This window comes from Eumetopias jubatus, unplaced genomic scaffold, assembly GCF_037043125.1.
Source record: "Eumetopias jubatus isolate StellerSeaLion01/CBP00866 unplaced genomic scaffold, mEumJub1_p1.0 scaffold_1, whole genome shotgun sequence".
Classification (NCBI taxonomy): Eukaryota; Metazoa; Chordata; class Mammalia; order Carnivora; family Otariidae; genus Eumetopias; species Eumetopias jubatus.
The window spans coordinates 199,038,335-199,056,248 of record NW_028274807.1 but is presented as its reverse complement, the minus strand read 5'-3'; the positions used below and the strand labels follow the sequence as shown (position 1 = coordinate 199,056,248).

At 59.5% G+C, this 17,914-nt stretch overlaps 4 protein-coding genes across 5 annotated transcripts; all 4 read right to left on the bottom strand.

The window, feature by feature from the left end:
• Nucleotides 1-29: 29 nt before the first annotated feature.
• On the bottom strand, nucleotides 30-5,299 carry HYAL3 (hyaluronidase 3). Its single transcript, XM_028124417.2, has 4 exons — nucleotides 5,125-5,299; nucleotides 1,043-1,953; nucleotides 554-643; nucleotides 30-437 (listed from the first exon to the last, which is right to left on the bottom strand). The coding sequence occupies exons 2-4, from the start codon at nucleotides 1,934-1,936 to the stop codon at nucleotides 162-164; spliced, it is 1,260 nt and encodes a 419-aa protein (XP_027980218.1). The 5' UTR covers nucleotides 1,937-1,953; nucleotides 5,125-5,299; the 3' UTR covers nucleotides 30-161.
• NAA80 (N-alpha-acetyltransferase 80, NatH catalytic subunit) lies at nucleotides 2,676-3,785 on the bottom strand. Its single transcript, XM_028124420.2, is given in 2 exon segments — nucleotides 2,676-3,754; nucleotides 3,756-3,785. Coding segments are annotated over 2 exon segments (894 nt in total). The 3' UTR covers nucleotides 2,676-2,890.
• Nucleotides 5,300-7,654: 2,355 nt separating the features above from the next.
• On the bottom strand, nucleotides 7,655-10,739 carry HYAL1 (hyaluronidase 1). Its single transcript, XM_028124544.2, has 4 exons — nucleotides 10,080-10,739; nucleotides 8,673-9,596; nucleotides 8,231-8,320; nucleotides 7,655-8,046 (listed from the first exon to the last, which is right to left on the bottom strand). Exons 1-4 carry the CDS (start codon nucleotides 10,098-10,100, stop codon nucleotides 7,732-7,734), a joined length of 1,350 nt encoding a protein of 449 aa, XP_027980345.1. The 5' UTR covers nucleotides 10,101-10,739; the 3' UTR covers nucleotides 7,655-7,731.
• Nucleotides 10,740-13,785: 3,046 nt separating this feature from the next.
• On the bottom strand, nucleotides 13,786-17,663 carry HYAL2 (hyaluronidase 2). 2 transcript variants are annotated; one of them, XM_028124560.2, is made up of 4 exons: nucleotides 17,303-17,663; nucleotides 15,488-16,455; nucleotides 14,914-15,003; nucleotides 13,786-14,514 (listed from the first exon to the last, which is right to left on the bottom strand). In XM_028124560.2, the coding sequence occupies exons 2-4, from the start codon at nucleotides 16,403-16,405 to the stop codon at nucleotides 14,104-14,106; spliced, it is 1,419 nt and encodes a 472-aa protein (XP_027980361.1). In that variant the 5' UTR covers nucleotides 16,406-16,455; nucleotides 17,303-17,663; the 3' UTR covers nucleotides 13,786-14,103. The 2 variants fall into 2 exon arrangements, with proteins under 2 accessions (XP_027980361.1, XP_027980362.1); XM_028124561.2 differs by lacking the exon at nucleotides 17,303-17,663 and adding an exon at nucleotides 17,139-17,158.
• Nucleotides 17,664-17,914: the final 251 nt, after the last annotated feature.

The window sequence follows — 17,914 nt, the reverse complement described above, 5'->3', positions numbered from 1 at the left end:
TCTGGCCCCTTCCACTTCCCAGGGGCCCCATGGGAAGTGGGGGATGTATATGGGAGGACTGACTATAAACGGAATAGAACAAGAGTGGGACAGAGTTCTCCCTCCAGGACTGGAAAAATGGCAGCAGGGACAAGAGACTCAGGGACAGGTAACTTCTGGCTTTATGCTGCTTCTTCAGGCCTGGGCTCAGGCCTGGGCTCCTGGCAGGTAGGGCCAGTCCAGCCCGGGTAACAACGGCAGCTAAAGGACTCCCAGGCGCCAGGGCTGCCATCTGGCTGCAGGTGCAGAAAGGCTTCCAGCTGTCCTCCATCTTGCCAGGCACAACGCCCATGGCCATGGCAGCGCTGGTGACTGCAGGCTATGGCTGCCCTGGTCACGTTGATTACATAGGGGCCCAGGGTGACCACTAGGTAGTCATGGAGATGCCAGCACTCCTCCTGAGGAGAGGGGAAGGATGTATCAATGCTCCTGCTCCATGGCTCTGACATGGTCTTTCTCCCAACCCTGGGACTCCAGCATGGGCTGCATGGCAGGTTGGAGGGGCAATGATCACCTCAGAGCTGGAGAAGCTTAGGTCCCCCCAGAGCACCACGCCGGCCGCCCCGAGTGCTGCGCTCACACCAATGGTCTGCACAAGGTCATCCTGGAGGCAAAGAGCTGCTAAGCCAGGCCTGAGCTGGCCAGATCCAACTGGGCCTACTTCCACCTTCGAGAAACTCTTCTGGCTCATCGCCATGATCGGATTCCACGACTAGAGTAAGATTCCTTGGCACTGAGCCTCTGAGTGGCTTCTCAGGTCCTCCACTCAGGGGCTGTCTCCCCTCAGACCAGGGCTCCAAAGGCTGGGCCTTGCCTTCCCCCTCAAGGTATTCCAACACAGAGCCTTACTTCCTTTTCAGATGCTCCAGGATAGGACCTCCCCACTAAAAACTAGATCAGGGCCTCCCCATCAAATCCCCCTAGGGCAACATCTTCTCTTCAGACCTTCCTCAGACAGGGCCATGCCCCCCACTCAGACCCCTGGATCTCAACCTTCACTCACCTGAGACAGGAACCTCCCAGAGCTCCGGTGTGTGAGGCGGGCATAGGCCAGGACAGGCAAGGGCTGTGGATGCCCAACGGAGGCCACACGGAAGGCCTCCTCCAGGCGATATCGGACAAATGCCTGGTGGTAGATAGGCGGCAGCCTGGGTGGGAGGTAGATGCTAGGAAAGAGGGCGCTGGAGGCAGCCCAGAGCCAATGAAGTTGGGTGTTACGGGCGAGAGCGGCTGGGTGGCAGTGGCCCGTGTAATTGGAAGCCATACCATGCCAGCCATTGCTACAGGCTGGGAAGCGGTAGAAGCCCCAGAGCCCATGGGGTTGCAGTGCCTGGCCCAGTCGCAATGTGTCCTCCATCAGGGCCCGGGCTGCCTGTTCAAAGCCAGCACGGGCCTTGTGGAGCTGCTCCTGGGGGCTCAGGTCGGGGAATATCCGCTGTGCCCAAGCCCATGAGGCTGCCTGATAGGCTCGGCGGCGGCCCCAGTTCCCAGCCCAGAGTGGGCTCCATTCCTCCCAGTCTAGCACTGCCAGGCCAGCAAAGCCACGTCCTAGGCTGTGGTGGATCTGGTAGGTAGCCCGTGCCAGGTGGCGGTCAAGAGGGACAACCTGGGGGATGCCCCCATTGTGAGCTGTGCCCCTGGGCCCAAGGTAGGGATAGAGGCCGAGCTGGTTCTTGTAGAAGATGGTGATGTTCTGGCCATGGAAACGCTGGCCACGGTTGGCTGTGATGCCCAGGGCCTCTAGTGGCAGGTGCACGCCAAAGCGAGTCTTACAGTGTGCTGAGGGTACGTTCCACAGCACAGAGAAGGGGCGTTCAGGAGCCCAGGGCAGGGGCTGGCCAAACCCCAGGCACAGGGCCACTCCAAGCACCAAGGCCAGGCCCAGCTGCATGATCATGCCCCAGGGATGGAAACCTGCAGGAGAGAGGGGCTGTGAGCTTAGAGTCCATGGCCATGGCCATACCTTCCATACAGCAGGGAAAGCTGGGAACACTCCCCCAACTACTCCCCATGAGGATGGGGGGTGGGGAAAACATGGCCCCTCTGTGGTCCTCTAGCCCTCTCAGACCAGCCACGCCATGCGTCAGCCTAGGCAGCTCCCCTCCCATGTTCTCCATCTTTGTCATGACACCACTGTGCCCTCTGACACCTCGCCCATTCACAGTTCTCACCAGTCCCCTTCTGTCCTCTGTCCATCTTGTTCCCTGCCCCAGGAACACTTAACACCCTCCCCCCTTGCCTGGCTACTTAGCACTCAGGTCTCTGCTGTGATATCACCTCCCCTGGATTTCCAAACGGACTGAGGGCACTTGGGCTCCCACTGTCCCAACATAGATCCTGCCACTGTATGCCTGTCTCCTTCTGTTCCTTGGATCAAGGCCCTATCTGTCTAGTTCCCCATTGCCTGGTTTAGGGCCTGACACACAGTAGGTCCTCAGTGAATGGTGATGAGTGAATGTGGAAGGGTACAGACACCTTGTCACCTGGGCCTGGCACAGTGGGAGGGGCGAAGGTTAGGTGTCCCTTCACCCATGGCCCCAGGGCCAATGTGGATCCAGAGGATCTTACAGATATAGAGGATCTAAGATAAGGCTGGGAGGTGAGGGTGGGTCAACAAATAAACTGTCACAGCCACACCCAACAGAAGCCTTTATTCAGCCACACTGACAGCTCTGAGCCACATCTCTGGAGCAGTCTCCCAGCCCCACTGGTACTCAGGAAACATGGCCAGGCTAAAGCTGCCCCCAGGCTCTAGGGACTGGAGGTATGGGGCCAATGGGCTGGGCTGAGGCTGGTACTGTCCCAAGCAGTCCATCGACCCCGAAGGACAGTGCCTTGCCCTGGGTAGCCCTCAGATGTCCTTTTCCATCCAGAATATAGGGCATCCTCTCAGGTCTTGGTACTGCGTCTCCAGCAGGCTTTGTGGAGGGGGCCCTGCAGGAGGTGGGGGTGAGGTGGTCAAGGGCTCAGGCAGGGGAGGGGGTGGTGGCAATGATGGCCCCTTGGGGGCTCTTGGGGCAGTTTGGGGAGTTAGACTAGGACCCTTGCAGGATGGCCAGAGAGAGGGGGCTCTGGGGAAGGCCCTGAGCAGGGTGGCAGGCAGCTGTCGGCTGGTGAAGACCAGGCCCTGCACAGGCTCACCCAGCTGGTAGCCCAGGTGGGCATAGAACTGCAGCTGGTCATGGGTGGTGAGGTGGAGCCGGCGGAAGCCCCGGGCCTGAGCAAAAACCTCCAGGCCCTCCATAAGACGGCGGCCAAAGCCACGGCCCCTCAGAGCCCGGGCCACCACCACTGTCTCCACCAGGAGGCTCTGGGGCCGGTCTAGCACCCGTGACAAGCGGGCATGACCCACTACAATGGGAGCTGCGTCGGGTGTGGGGCGGGGGCTCAGCAGCATCAGGCAGAGGGGGAAGGCATCTGAGGACTGGCCCAAGGAGTGCAGGCGGGAAGCACGGCTTCGGGGCCACTGCTCATTGATGAGGTCGGCACAGGCATCCAGGAGCTCAGGTCGGCAGTGCACAGGCTCCAGGGTCAGTTCAGCCAGGTTGGGGGCTGGGATGTCCTCTGGCTGGTGTGCGGGATCCAGGGTCAGCTCAGTGGAGCCAGGACTGAGGGTCATCTCTGGATGGCATGCAGAACCCGGGGTCAGCTCAGCTAGCCTGGGGCTCAGGGTCAGCTCTGGCTGGTGTGCAGGATCCAGGGTCAGCGTGGCCAGGTTGGATCTCAGGGTCAACTCTGGCTGGCATGCAGGATCCAGAGTCAGCTCAACTGGGCTGGTACTCAAGATCAGCTCTATCTGGTGTGCAGGGTCTAGGGTTGGGGTCAGCTTTGGTGGGCCAGGGCTCAGAGTGAGCTCTCACCTACATGTAGGATCTAGGCTCAGCTGAGTCAGGCTGGGAGCCAAGGTCATCTCCTGCTAGGTTGCAGGTGGCTCAGTGGCAGGCTAGGGATTAAGAGCACAGTCTCCAGACAGTGGTATCTCCTCAGACCACAAGGGTGCTCCTCCGACGGACAACAGCCATGCTAGGCTGTACAAAGAGGGAGGACAGGGTTGGGGCAGGGAGGGGCCGACAGAGTGCTAGGGGAGCCATGCATCCCGGAAATGGTAAACTACACCTTGTCCCCATACTCACCTGATGGCACAGGTGACCTGGAGACCATCCCCTATACCTGACTCGGGTGGACAGCAGAGGAAATAGGTCCATCGTGTCCCGCTCCACACTGGAGGGAGGCTGAAGCCTAAAGGCTGGGGCAGAACCCAAGAGTCCTGGCCCCAGCCTGCTGTGGCTACAACTTTGTTCTCCCCAGGACGGTGGGTTTAGCCTTACCATCATGGCTGGCTGGCCATCAGATAGAACATGCAAACTAGACACCATGATCCCTTACTTAAATCCACTCAAGATTCCCTTTGGAAGAAACACAGCTACCCCTGGGAGCTCCCCTGTTCCTTCCTTTCCCCTACATTCTTGGTCCCAGCCTTTTTGGCCTCTTGGGCCATGCCTGCCACCTGACCAATCCTGGGGTACCACTCACCCACCCGTTTAGGACGGGATTTCCCTTCCCTGCCTGCAGCACAGAGCCCATGGCCCTCTCCCCAACACTGTGCAGCTCAGGACACTTTGCTTGGGCACAGACCCAAATGTCCCTTCAGATGGGGCCCCAACAGCACTGGCAAGGGGCCTGGCTCACAGTCCCACAGCAATGTGGCTCTTGCAGGCTTGGTTCCCCACTGGCCTGAGTTTCGTAGTCATCCTAGATAAGGACCACAGCTTCCTTCCTAAATCCACAAGGGTGTCCAACTGCCACCCGGATGGGGGCTCAGACCTCCTGCGCCTAAATCCCATTGTTTGCCCATCCTACCCCAGGCCCTGCGCCAGAAGGTCTACGCTGGGGGATTTCTGGTGGTGGGGGATCCGCTGGGCTGCAGACTTCTACTCACCCGCTCCAGAGGACGTCCTGGCTCCCCTTCCCCACCTCCCCAAGAAGGTCCCCTGAGCTTGAGGCCAATTCCACACTGGTCGTCCACAGGTAGGAGCCCCCCGCCCCACACACTATATCCCACTCAGAGGGCTATAAGCCCCTCACCTGCATCAGCTACCTCCTCAGCAGCCGCCGCCCTGGACCTAGAGGGAGGAAGCCCTAGGATCCGCCCCCAGGCTTGGAGCCCCAGACTTCCCCGCGGGCTTAACCCTTTCAGTGCCGACCCCACCCACTGTGGGCGGGGCTCGTGTCCTCAGGGAGAGGCGGCAAGGCTCTCCTGTGCCTCGGTTTCCCCCTCCCTCCTAGTGGGTGACAAACAATGGAGTTTTTTTGGGGGGGTGGGTGGGGGTGCTTCAGGAGCTTGACTCGGGGTGGGTGTGGCTCGGCATGCTCTAGGAGGGAACGACAGACGCAGGGAAGGCGTGTGGAGCGGCACAGCCACTTGAGGACCGCACGCGTGGGGCGGACGACGGGAGACAGTGAGGACCAACACGCTGCGCGTGGGAAGAGGGAAGTACTGACATGTTGAAGCCAAGATCCGGGATGCTCCGCGTCCTCGCTCCGCGCTGGCCGGTTTCTCGCTCTGTGGTTTGGACTCTTCCGACCGCCCGCGCTGGCCCCTAGCGGTGCGGCGGACGCAATGCAGCCGTCGCGGCCCGCAGCGCCCCACCTGGTCCAGACTTTCCCTAGGCCACCCACCCCCACCCCGCCTCCGCGCGTCACCGCTTAGGCCCCGCCCCGGCTCCGCGCGTCATAACACCGAGCCGGCGCAGACCCGGTCTCTGCCCTGGCTCCGCCTCTGCCCCGCCCGCCGTCGCCGAGCCACTGCTCCCTGCTCCGGCGCTTCACCGCTGTGACCGAGCGCAGGCTCCACCTCCTCCTTGATGTGCCCCGCCCAGTGCAGGCCCAGTCTCTGGCTCCCTGGCACCGCTTCGTTCCTTCGGGATTCCGCTCGGCAGAGGCCCTGCCGCGGCCCATCACGCCAAAGCCTTGGCTGGGTGCAGGCCCTTCCTCCACCTGGCTATACTTCCGCCTCGCCTCGTCTCGCCCCACCCTAGGCTCAGGCAGGTCTCGGTTCCCGTTGGCCTCCCGGGTAAATGTTCCTGTGTGGAAAGGGTCAGGTGGAGCTTCCTCCTGAACTTTGGGCCCCATCCTTGGAAGCAGCCGCCCTCGGACAGACATCAGGACTGAGTGAGAGAGACGAGCCTTTGCTGTGCCCTCTTGCGTCCCAGTGCCTGTACGTTTTGGGCACTCAGTAGCTCTTGAAGCAAGAATCATACCTACTTTATTTGCGAGGCTGGTACCTCTGAGCAGATTCAGGTTGCGTGCAGGGCTGGTTACTGTCAACACATGGTAGGAGCCAAAGGGCTTTACCTCTATGGCTAGACAGCCTGGGTTCGACCTAAGCTTCTCTATTTTCTGGCTGTGCAACATTGGGCATAGTTGTTGCCCTCTCAGTGTGTGCCTGTTTCCTCATAACGTCATGTTAGGATTGAATGAGTTAGTCTACTTAAAGTGCTTAGCACAGGACTTGGGGAGGAGTAGGTGCTCAGTGAATGTCAGTTCTTGTGATAGCTGCAGCTTAAAGACTGGGCTCAGTGTCTCTGGAGATGTTTATGACTCTGCTGGGTGGGTGCTGGAGGCTCTAACCCCTTCAACTATCCTGGCCTGTAAGCATGTGTGCAGGTACAGACATATGCTCTTTTTTTTTTTTTAAGATTTTATTTCTTTCTTTGACAGAGAGACACAGCAAGAGAGGGAACACAAACAGGGAGTGGGAGAGGGAGAAGCAGTCTTCCTGCGGAGCAGGGATCCCGATGTGGGGCTCGATCCCAGGACCCTGGGATCATGACCTGAGCTGAAGGCAGACGCTTAACGACTGAGCCACCCAGGCACCCCTCAGACATATGCTCTTGATGGTGGCTGAGAATAATCCTGACTGTGACCCTGACTTGTGTGACTGCTTGTACTTGAGAAAGCTGTGGCCAGGCTCAGAGTGCATTAGGTTGTGAAACCAAATAAAGAAAACCTCATTAAAAAAAAAAAAGAAAAAGAAAAAAGAAAACCTCATTTAAAATGGAGTCGAGCGAGACGTTTGGGTGGCTCAGTCGGTTAAGCGTCTGCCTTCCACTCAGGTTATGATCCCAGAGTCCTGGGATCAAGTCCCGTGTCGGGCTCCTTGCTCATCGGGAAGCCTGCTTCTCCCTCTCCCTTTGCTGCTCCCCCTGCTTGTGTGCTTGCTCTCTCTCCTTCTGTCAAATAAATTAATTAAGTAAAAATAAAATAAAATGGAGTGGAGAGGCTAGAAGAGGTAACTCAGACATATCACTTCTTGCAGCCCTTTGCAGACCCAACAGGAAGGAGCCTACTTTACTCCTCCAATAGGAGGAAAGATTTTCTCATTGCCTGACAGCAGCCCAGCCAATGAGAGAACCTCATAGCTCAATGAAAAATCACCACCCTTCAAACTCCCAGTTTACTCCAGTGGATTTTCTGTTTATAACAGTCCCTTCCAACTCCCCCCTTTCGTCTGTAAAACAGCATTCCTCCTCTTTGTTCTCCAGACTTGCCTATGGTTTTGCAACAGCTCACATACCTCAAATTGCACTTCTCTGCTGTTCCCCCAAAAAACCCATTTTTGCTGGTAAAATAAGCAATTTATTTTTAAGGTAAACAGGGTGCTCAATGTGTATCCTGGTGTGTGACCAATCATCACATGCCCTGCTGCTCACACCGTGCTCCCTTCCAGCCACGGTAGCAGCGACATTGGAACTCCACAGCCATCTGCATCTGATCCTCAAGTGAGAGGGCACCTTGTAGGGTCAGGGGCCTGCCACCACGAGTGAGCTGGATGGAGAAACTGGCGGGGTTGAGGATGAGGAGGGCCTCGGGGTGGTTGGGGCGCCTGGCACAGCGACCATGGCCTGAGCACAGGGCTTGACTGCACAGAAGAGCCCCACTGGTCATGTTGAGGATGAAGGGTCCCAGTGTGGTGTCCACATACTCCTTGATGGCCTGGCATGATTCCTGAGTGGGAGGAGGTGCATCAGGGACACCCCGATCATGCATGGGCCTACCTAGGGCATTGACACACTCACCTGCTGGCCCACCAGGAGTGCAGGGATAGAAAGGGCGGGCCAGGGTCTTCCCAATCAGCCTGCCAGCCCAACTCCTGCCCCCACCCTAACTCCCATCCTGGGCCTGAGCTCACCTTGGTTTTTGTGTTCTCCCAGCTCATCCAGAGTACCACGCCTGCTGCTCCTTGGGCTGCACTTTCCCCCAGACTGTGCTCCAGCTCATCCTGGGGAAAGGGACAGCATAACTCTGAGGGGCCTTCCTCCCTCCCTCCCTCCCCCGCACAGCACATTGCTGTAACACCACTGGATGGGACAAATAACTCATAGTTCCCACCTGGGGCTGCTCTGGCCCCGGTGGCGAGAGGCAAGCCTGTCCTCACCGTAGCCTGCAGCAGGCACTCCATCTTTGTGATGAATGCTGAAACGTCTGTACTGAGCACAGAGCTTGGCGCACAGTAGGAGCTCAAGGAATGGAGCATAATGGATGAAAGTGCCCCAAGGCTGTGTGGCCTCACTTACTGGACCTAATGCCTGACAAGGTAGGCTACAAGGTGGGTGGGGTCATAGGAGACTCACCAGGGGCAGAAAGCTGTTCGTCTTGTCATAGAAGATCTGAGCATAGGGCAGCACCGGCAGATTGGGCTCCCCAACACTCATAGCCATACGGAATGCCTCACCTACACGGTGCCGCACATACATCTGTCCCTTCCCCGTGCCCTCCAGCTCTGCGGGCATGTAGATGCTGGGGTAGAGGGCATGGCTCTGGCCCCACAGCCACCCCAGCTGGTCATTCTGGGCACCGATACCCGGCGGGCACTGGCCAGTATAGTTGGGGCTTAGAAAGTCATAGTTGTAGCAGTCAGGGAAGCCATAGAAGCCCCAGAGGCCACGAGGCCTCAGAGCTTCCCCCAGCTTCAGGGTGCCTGCCATCCAGGCCTTTGCAGCCTCCTGGAACTGGTCCCGTGCTGTTGCCTCCACCCGAGGAGCTGGCCAGTCGGGATGCTGCCCCCGTACCAGTGCCCGGGAGCGCTGCCGGTAAATGTCCTTGGTGTCCCAGTTGAAGGCCCAGCGTGGGCGCCATGCCTCCCAGTCGATGACTGCCAGCCCTGAGAAGTCGGACTCAGGGATGGCAACCAGGATGTCCTGGAAGGAGCGGGCCAGGTGGGTATCCAGGCTGGCATTCTGGGGCAGGCCACCAAACACAGGCTCCCCAGCAGACGTGTAGTAGGGGTAGGTGCCCAGCTGGTAGCTGTAGAAAATGGTCATATCAGGGCCGCGGAAGGTCTGCCCAGGGTTGGCCACCACATCGAAGACACTGACATCCACATCCACGCCGTATTTCTCCAGGCACCACTGGGTGTTTGCGTTCCAGATGGTGGTGAAGGGCTGCTTGGGTACGATGGGGCTTCTGGAGCCTTGGGCTGCGCCAAGCAAGGTCAGGAAGAGGGCGTAGGTGGGAAGCAGGTGGACTGCCACGGCAGAGGATGGGTCCAGGGAAACCTGACCAAGGGAGGCAAAGCTGAGAGCAGGTTCTGAACTCTCTGACCCCTGCTCAGAGAAGGCGGGCCAAGCCCCTTGCTCATTAATCCACCCCTGCTCGGCCTTAGGTAAACATTGACCTTGGCTCGGGGCTCAGGGAGGTCAGAGGGCAAAGGAAAGGCGTGGAGGAGGAAAGGTGCCACTGGAGGGCACATCCGAGTTGCCTCTAGGGCGGGGCCTTTGCCCTCCTGTCTCCCATAGGCTTTGCCTCGGCTAAGCTAACCAGTCCCCTTCCCCAGGGGCCACAGAAGCCATGACTCTGTTTTGAGAAGAGCTGCTGAGAGCCAGGCCCTCAGCCTCCAGGCTGACCTGACTGATGGGGAGGATCCTTTCCTGTCTTCCCCCAGGAATCCTGGCCAGCCATTGGAGAAAGAGATGCACAGCTGGACAGGTCAGCCCAACCCTCCTGTATACCCACCAGTCTGCCCACTTGTCCCTGCTGACCTCAGGGCTGAAGGGCCTCATCCTCCAAATTTCCTGACCCCGGTGTGAGGGCCTAGGCAGGGCTCAGCAAGATTCTGTTCCTCAACTCTGGTCCCAGCTGCACCAGACTCAGAGGAAGCTGCTGGAAACTCTGAGCTTTTGTAGGGGGGTCACCCCACCCAGTCTGGGGGCGGGCTGAGGGGCAGGCCCTGGGTTGGAGGGCTGGGCCAGGCAGCAGAGCCACCAAGGCACCCCTAACAAAGTGCCTTGCTAGAAGGTGGGGCTGGGTTGGAAGCAGCCCTGCCCACACAGTCAACATCAGAGCAGGGCTTTGTGGCTTTTTTTGGGTTGGGGTGGGGGTGGAAGCAGTGCAGGGGGGCTGTTTGGGTGGCAGACCCCTCTGGGCAGGCCTGTGTGTGGTATTGGAGTCTGGGTGCCTCAGTAAGGTATCCTGAGGGAGCCTACTTTCCCTGCAGGGCTGCATTATGATATCTCTGGGTCTTAGGCACTTTTGCCTTTGTGGGCCCCTTCCTCAAAACATTAAAAAATGCATTTTACAACTGTGCTGGTACAAAGACAAGTACAATCCAGACTGAAGTCATTATTATATATTCATTATTAATATATATTTTCCTCTGATTAAAAAAGTGAAGACAGGGGCACCTGGGTGGCTCAGTCGTTAAGCGTCTGCCTTTGGTTCAGGTCATGATCCCAGGGTCCTGGGATCGAGCCCCACATCGGGCTCCCTGCTCAGTGGGGAGCCTGCTTCTCCCTCTCCCACTCCCCGTGCTTGTGTTCCCTCTCGCTGTGTCTCTGTCATATAAATAAAATCTTTAAAAAAAAAAAAGTGAAGACAGTTTTTGGGCCCCTAGAAGTATTGCGGCCCCAGGCCCTACACCGACTATGCCCAGGAGGTAGATCTCCTCTGCTTTAGGGACGAGTTTGAAAGGCACTGTTGTCTGTGAAGTCAGGGCTGGTCAGCTACGGTCTAGGCCTCTGTGCAAGGTCCGGTAGTATGTACAAGTGTGGGATCCAGTGCCTAAGCTGGGTGTGAGACTTTGCAGTCTTGTGACTATGAGACCCCGTGTTTGGGTGACCATGGGTGTGTCAGTGACCACATACTTGTTCATTCCTTTGTGATTTCACTTGTTTGCTGATTCAGAAGCTGATTAGTGAGACCTGCTAGGTGCCTAGGCCCAGGCATGCCTGCCAGGGTGGGGTGAAGGAAACCTCATATCCCTGATCCAGGTGAAAGTGCTACTTGAGTCCACAACAGAGTCTGAGCCTGAGCCAGGGACCCCCTGGCACAGTGGCCAATGAATCAGTGACACAGCGGCTACCATCTGGACTCGGTCCTCCAGGCTAGGATGGAGAAGCTGACAGTGCTGAAGGAGGAGGACCCCAGCACAGGATGTAGCCACAGAGGTGGCGGCTGCTGATCTCGTTCAGGAAGCAGGGTCCCAAAGCGATGACCATTAGGCTCAGAGAGCCTGGCAAAACTACCAAGGCCTGAGGGGACAGAACACCAAGGCAGCCCCGACTCCCTCTTCCTGAGGGTTCATGCTACCTTCAGGTGCCCCCAGAAACATAGTGCCACAATTGGCGTAACCCAGCCAAACCTCAGGCTGGCATTCTCTAGCTGGCCTCAGTCTAGGGGAGAAGCTCTAATGGTGGAAATGGCAGGGAGATGCTCCCCAGCTCTAGGGCCCTGCCCACAGACCCGCCCCTGCTGGGCTGGTCTGGCCGGGTTGGCCCAAGCGCTGTGTGTGTCTGGGGTCAGTCCGGCTTGGTTGTCCAGCCCTGCCTGCTCTCTCTGGTGGTGTGCATATCCCAGGTCTGAGCCACCTCACTCCCCTTTACACCCACCCACCCACAGCTGTGGCTGTCCCTGAGTTGCAGTTTCCACAAGGCTGTCGTCCAGGTCCTCCTGGAAAGTGATGTGAGGTGATCACAGGTTTGCCCGGAGGGGTCCCAGCCGGATGGGTACAGGTCACAGATGTCTGGGGGAGGTAAGAGTTGTGTAGGTCACACATGTGGGGGAAACCACAGCTTTGCACGGGTATGGAGGAGTCCTGGCTGGGTGGGAAAGGCCACAGATGTTGGTTGTTAGAGATGTGGGTGGGGTAGCTCACAGGTGTATTTGAGGGTCACAGCTGGGTAGGGGAAGTCCGAGGGGTGAGAGCAACAAAGGCCACGAGTCACAGCTTCTTCCTTGCCCTTTTTGCTGGCTCCAGCATCTTGTGACCTTATAGACCAACACCTTCATCTTCTGTCCAGCAGGCTTCTCCCCACCATGGCCATGAGCACTGGGTGCCCTTCCACCTCAGCGCCCTCCCCCTCCACGTGACTGATGTTGCCTTCTGTGCTACCGCCTAGCCCCCTTCCCTCCGTTCTCGGCTGTCACCAGCCAGAGGGACAGGGATCACTTTACAACCTGAGCTGACATCGATGTGGTGGGGCTCGCTTCTCCAGGCTCTGCTCCACTGACCACCTCTGACTTGGCCTTTGCATCTAGTGTGCATCCCCAGGACGACAGGGCCCTTTGCTGGTGCGGCTCGCAGATGCAGCCCAGCCCAGCACTGGCATGTGTGTGAGTGCTGTTTACTGAGCAGGTGAGACGGTCACTGCCATCAGGCAAAGTCAGGCGTGGTGCCACTCGAGGGCTGCCCTTCCTGCCCTACCTGTGGTAGCCCCTGGCCACGCCGCAGCCTCAGACTGCAGGTCCCAGCCGTGTTCCAACTTCCTGCAGCCTTTGCCCGCACTTTGTCTCTAGTAGCAAGCTTCCCCTTCCCCTTTTCAAACTCAGTGTAGAAAGCACTTCCTCAAGGATACCTCCCTTGAGGCCTTGTGGCTGGGCTGCCCCCCTTTACCACTTGGCTGTTTCTTGAATCTGTCTCCCCACAGCCAGTGTTGTGTCATCACTGACATGGACAAGGGGACCCCAAGTGTGGGTTTGATGGCTGAGGAGAGGGGCAGAGCCCCCTCAGAATGAAGCAGGCTGGAGCTAGTCTGACTACTCCAGATGCTACTTCTCTCCCCTGGGACAGCTGGGGACAAGCCACATTCTCCCATGGTCAGGACAGGGCTGACCTTTGAGGAGGTCTCTGCTCCCGGACTCAAGATGCCTCCCTCTCGCTCCATCGCGCGTCTTTGCAGTGGGACAGGGCTGAGACCTCAAGATTCAGGTCCCAAACCCCAGTGGAGGACTGTGACCCAGCTGGGGAGAGGTGTGTGTGGCTGAAGTCCACTGCCCTTGGAGCAGGGAGTGGAGGAGACGCTCTTGCCTGTGGGAACAGGGAGGGGAGGTCTGGCTACCTGCCCAGCCAGGGAAGATCAAATACATCCACTTCCCTTTTCTCCCTGGGTGGGCAAGGCGAGGTGAGTGGCACTGGCCCAGCTGGGGATCCAGGGGCAAGGAGGGGAAACACAATGAGCCCGGTCCCTCATGGAAGGCTGGGGCCAACTGCTTTCCAATCGATATGGAGAAACCCACGATCCTGGGAGTTGGGGTGGAATGTGAATCCCTCCGTTCCCAGTGGCCCCCGCCCCAGCAGGGCAGCTGCAGAATGGGCAGCTCTGGCCTCCAGGTTCCACGGACCGCATCTGACAGATATGAAGTCCCCAGCAGAGAGTCTCACGGAGACAGGGCTGCGCTCAAACCTCCTGAGACAACCTGGAATCTCTCTCACGTGTCCTGGCCTAGGTGCAGACAGTCCAAGCACAGAAGCAGGTGTTTTATATTTAATTTACAAAAGAGACCCCAAAATAATAATAATAAGCTATCCAGGGGCAGGAGAGTAGGGTCAGGTCCTCTCTGGCCCGGCTGTGCCCCTCTTCCTCTCTGGCAGGGAGAAAAGGGGCCTCTCAGGGAACTGCCCCTCCCCCTTAGAACAGGGGGGTGAGAGCTGGTATGGACACCCTGCTGGGCATCCCTGGGGCTCTGCCCCCTCGGAGCTCCAGTGTGTCCACCCCGTGCAGGCTCCTACATGCCGGGCGGAGCCCTCGTGGCAGAGGCCAGCTGGCCCGGCGGCTGGGAGAGAGACCCCTATAAAGTCCAGGTGAGGGCCAGGGCTGCCACAGCCAGGGAGCCGGTGAGGAAGGACCCAGCCCAGGCCCCACGGGCACCCCCAGCTGCCCGTGTATGGTCCCACTGGCATTGCTCGCCACCCCAGCCTAAGTAGCACTGGCAGCGAAAGTGCGTCTGCAGGTAGTTGAGATCAGCCCAGCTGAGCTCCCCCTCTGGGCGTAGCTGGGGCTCCCCAGGTACGTGGCTAGGCACCAGGTGGAAGCTGCTGGCGCTGAGGTGCAGGAAGGTACTGGAGCTGGGGTCGCGGCGTACACAGCGCCCGTGCCCATGGCACTGGGCCCAGCTGCAATACTGGGCAGCCCAGGACACGTTGACTACGTAGGGGACCAGCAGCCGCGTCAGGTAATCCTTGAGGTACTGGCAGGTCTCCTGAGGGCAAAGGCCAGGGATCAGGGTCAGCGGCCTCAGCCCACAGGCCCGGATGGAAACTCTTCTGTTCTTGTAGCAGCACACACATGTGTACACATACATGCGTGCTTGAGCCCTTACCGCCCCTGTTCCCACTGAGAAGGGCGGAGGGGACAGAGACGAGCCCGGCAGGGCAGCTGGGGCTGGGGGAGGGTGCAACTCTTAAGGCTGTTCAGGACAGTATGACTCCTTTCCTGGGAATAGGGGAGGAACCCTTTCTTCTCTGTTGGGACCAGAGAGGCCTTGGGTGGGAGACAGACAAGGGGCCCAGACTAGGTTGGTTTGCTCACCTGGAGGTTGGCAGCCCAAAGCTGCAACTCTCTCCCCGCCCCCCTGCAGACTCCACTCCGTCTTACTCACCGTGCTGGTGGTGTAGCCTGCGTCGCCCCAGAGGATGACCCCGGCTGCGCCCAGGGCTGCACTCTCACCAATGGTGGAGATGAGATCCATCTGTGTGGGAGGAGGGCGGTCACTGGGGAGACTGAGACCACAGGGTGAGGACAGGACAAGCTGGACAGGCCCCCACCCTGTTCTGCCATGCTGGTCCCCTCAACCCAGTACCCCTTCCCACCATCAGGCAGAGGCTGTTTCACTTTCTCGTTAGATGTGCAAGCCGTTTGCACTCCTACTTTAGCTTCTGTTTCCCAAGCCACTGGCCCACTTGAATCTAGGATGTATCTCTCAGGATGGACTCCCACGTCCCTGCTCTGCCCTGGATGTGCTGGGAAGCTTTGAGCAAATTTCTCAGCATCTCTGGATCTCGATTCTCTTATCTGCAAGATGGAGATGATGATGCCATCCTTTCACAAGGTCAGAGAGAGAATGACGGGAGGGGATGGAGAGCAGCTAGCCAGCTAGGGCACAGGAGGCCCCCCGCTATCCCAACCCCGCAGTGCTTGGGCGGGGCGGGGAGAAGGCAGGGGCCGGCACGTACCTCGCTAAGCCCTGTGAGCCTGCGGCTATAGGTGGGTCGCGTGAAGACGTAGACCGGCAGCGCGTGGTTGGCGTGGTGGGTGTGAGCCACGCGGAGGGCCTCCTGAACGCGGAAGCTGACAAAGTTGCGGCCGTGGGTGGAGGACGCCAGTGTCTCGTCCAGGTAGACCGAGGGGAAGAGGGCTGTGCTCTCGGCCCACAGCCAGGCCAGCTGGTCGTTTCGGGAGACCTCAACATCAGGGCAGCGGCCGGTATAGGTGTCCCAGTTCTGCACGTAGTCGTGGTTGTAACAGTCGGGGAAGAGGTAGAAGCCCCAGAGGTGCCGCGGCCGCACTGCCTTGACAAAGCGCAGCGTCTCCAGCATGAACTGGCGGGCCGCAAACTCAAACTCGTACTGCGCCTGCTTGACCACACGGTCTGCTGGCCAGTCAGGGTGGCGAATGGACACCAACTGGCGCGACGACTGGCGGTATATGTCCTTGTCCTGCCAGTTGCGCACCCACACAGGCCGCCAGTCCTCCCAGTCGATGACTGCCAGGCCTGCAGGCTCCTGTGTACGGATGTAGTGCTCCACATGCTCCTGCAGCATCTTCAGATGTGCCCAGAGGCTGCCATTCTGTGGCACGCCCCCATGCACAGACCTCCCCACGGAATTGAAGTGTGGATACAGGCCCAGCCGGTCATGGTAGAAGATGGTGATGTTCTGGTTCACAAAACCCTCATTAGGTGAGGCCTGCACATCAAAGGCCTTCAGGTCCAGTGGTACCTTGAGGCGAGGGCCACAGTCTTGTGTGGGGACATCCCATGCTACCACGAAGGGCCGGCCGGTGAAGATGGGTGGTGCTGTGGGCTTGAGCTGGGTGGCCCATGCCACCAACACCAGGGCCAGTGTGACGGCAGGGCCCAGGCCTGCCCACATGCTGGGGGCTGCAGGAAGACGGTGTCACCTGCCTGGCACCAGCTCAGGAACTGGGGGAAAGATGGGAGAGAGCAAGTTAGTCTATAGAATCCTGGAGGTGCCCACCCCAAACCCATTCACACTCCCACAGTCCAGGCTGTGTGGGACACTGTGCCCAGGGCTGTTCAGACCCTGTTAGGTGGCTGTAACAGGTCTGAGAGACCACCGGCCACGGAGGGGAAGGCAAGACACCCTGGGAACTCACTGCCAGGAACACAGGGCTCCTTCCTAGAGCAGGTGGCTTACAGCCGGGTAGAGACCTCTAGTAGGTCTGTGACTCTCAGAACTGGCAGACTGAGCCATGGACTCGCTGCTCAGAAATACAGATATCTGCAAAACCACCCAACACATGGTTTCAGAGAGCCCCGAACCCGAGGCCCACTCTGTACCCCGTGAAGAACTCCCGATCCAGAGAAATGATAGCATCTGGATAAGGCAGGGCACAGCTCATGCAGCCACCAGGAAGCTGGAATAAAGCCGCGGGGCTGGTATCTGTGCAGCACCCGCCTGGCAGAAGAGCGAGGCTGTCAGGACTTTGTCTCGAGCGCAGACACTCTCCCAAGCTTGGTGGAGGCCCCACCGGGACAAAGGGGCGGCGAACCTCCCACGGCGGCGCCGGCGGACCGGCCCTTCCCTCGGCAGCCCCCGGGAATGCACGCGCCCGCCCCCCAGGCGGGCCCGGGGAGGAGCTCACTTCGCCTGGCCTTTGTGCGGGACCCCGCCCCCGCCCCGCACGTGGGGCCTGAGCCGGGCCGGGTGGGGGTGGGGTCCCTGGGCCGCCCCGCTGGGCGCATCCCCGAGGGTTCAGAACCCAGCCCGCCGGGAGAGAGCCGCTCGGCTTGCACTGCTCGCCCTCACCTCGCGCGGGGCGCCGCCGGGACCCGCGCCATGGCCACCGCCATCCCCGGCCCAGCCCGGCCCAGCCCGGCCCGCTCCGGCCGCTCGCCCAGGCGCGGCCCCGGCTCGGCGCCTCTGCTGCTCCGCCCCCCACCTCTCGCCCCGGCCCGCGGGCCCTTTAAGAATCCAGCGCGGAGGTTGGGCCCGGGGCAGGACTTGAGGCCGGGGCGGGAAGGTGTGCCCGACTTTCACGCAGCCAGTGCAGCATTTCGGCCTCCAAGTTTCCCAGATCCTCCGCCGGGGAATGTGGCCACCCATCTGGAGCCGTGAGCCCCCTCCAAACGGGGCTTTCTTCTGGAGTCTCAGGCGCGAGTTCCAGTCAGCCCAAGATTTCCTCCCCCACCAGCCCGCGGCCGGTGGTACAGTCCTCCCCGCTCCGCCGCGCGACCAGCCGCTTAAAGGGACAGCGTAAGGGACGGGAGTCGTGGAGGGAATAAAGAAGGTGGTGTTCCTCCGCCCGTCCATAAGGTGGTGCTGCGGGACCCGGGGCCTTGGCTGGGGGCAGCAGAGGATCTGGCCCTGTACCCGCGAGTGTAGCTTCCAGCCCTGGGGCAATTTGGAAAGAGGGACGGT

Excerpts from the sequence above, each read along its gene's own strand:
- HYAL3 (XM_028124417.2), bottom strand. The coding sequence starts at position 1,936 with ATGATCATGCAGCTGGGCCTGGCCTTGGTGCTTGGAGTGGCCCTGTGC. Across the intron at positions 644-1,042 it reads CTGGGAGGTTCCTGTCTCAG|GATGACCTTGTGCAGACCAT; the intron begins GTGAGTGAAGGT and ends CTTTGCCTCCAG. Across the intron at positions 438-553 it reads TAAGCTTCTCCAGCTCTGAG|GAGGAGTGCTGGCATCTCCA; the intron begins GTGATCATTGCC and ends CCCTCTCCTCAG.
- HYAL1 (XM_028124544.2), bottom strand. The coding sequence starts at position 10,100 with ATGAGGCCCTTCAGCCCTGAG. Across the intron at positions 8,321-8,672 it reads CGAACAGCTTTCTGCCCCTG|GATGAGCTGGAGCACAGTCT; the intron begins GTGAGTCTCCTA and ends CCCTTTCCCCAG. Across the intron at positions 8,047-8,230 it reads GGGAGAACACAAAAACCAAG|GAATCATGCCAGGCCATCAA; the intron begins GTGAGCTCAGGC and ends CCTCCCACTCAG.
- HYAL2 (XM_028124560.2), bottom strand. The coding sequence starts at position 16,405 with ATGTGGGCAGGCCTGGGCCCTGCCGTCACACTGGCCCTGGTGTTGGTG. Across the intron at positions 15,004-15,487 it reads GGCTCACAGGGCTTAGCGAG|ATGGATCTCATCTCCACCAT; the intron begins GTACGTGCCGGC and ends CCTCCCACACAG. Across the intron at positions 14,515-14,913 it reads CAGGCTACACCACCAGCACG|GAGACCTGCCAGTACCTCAA; the intron begins GTGAGTAAGACG and ends CTTTGCCCTCAG.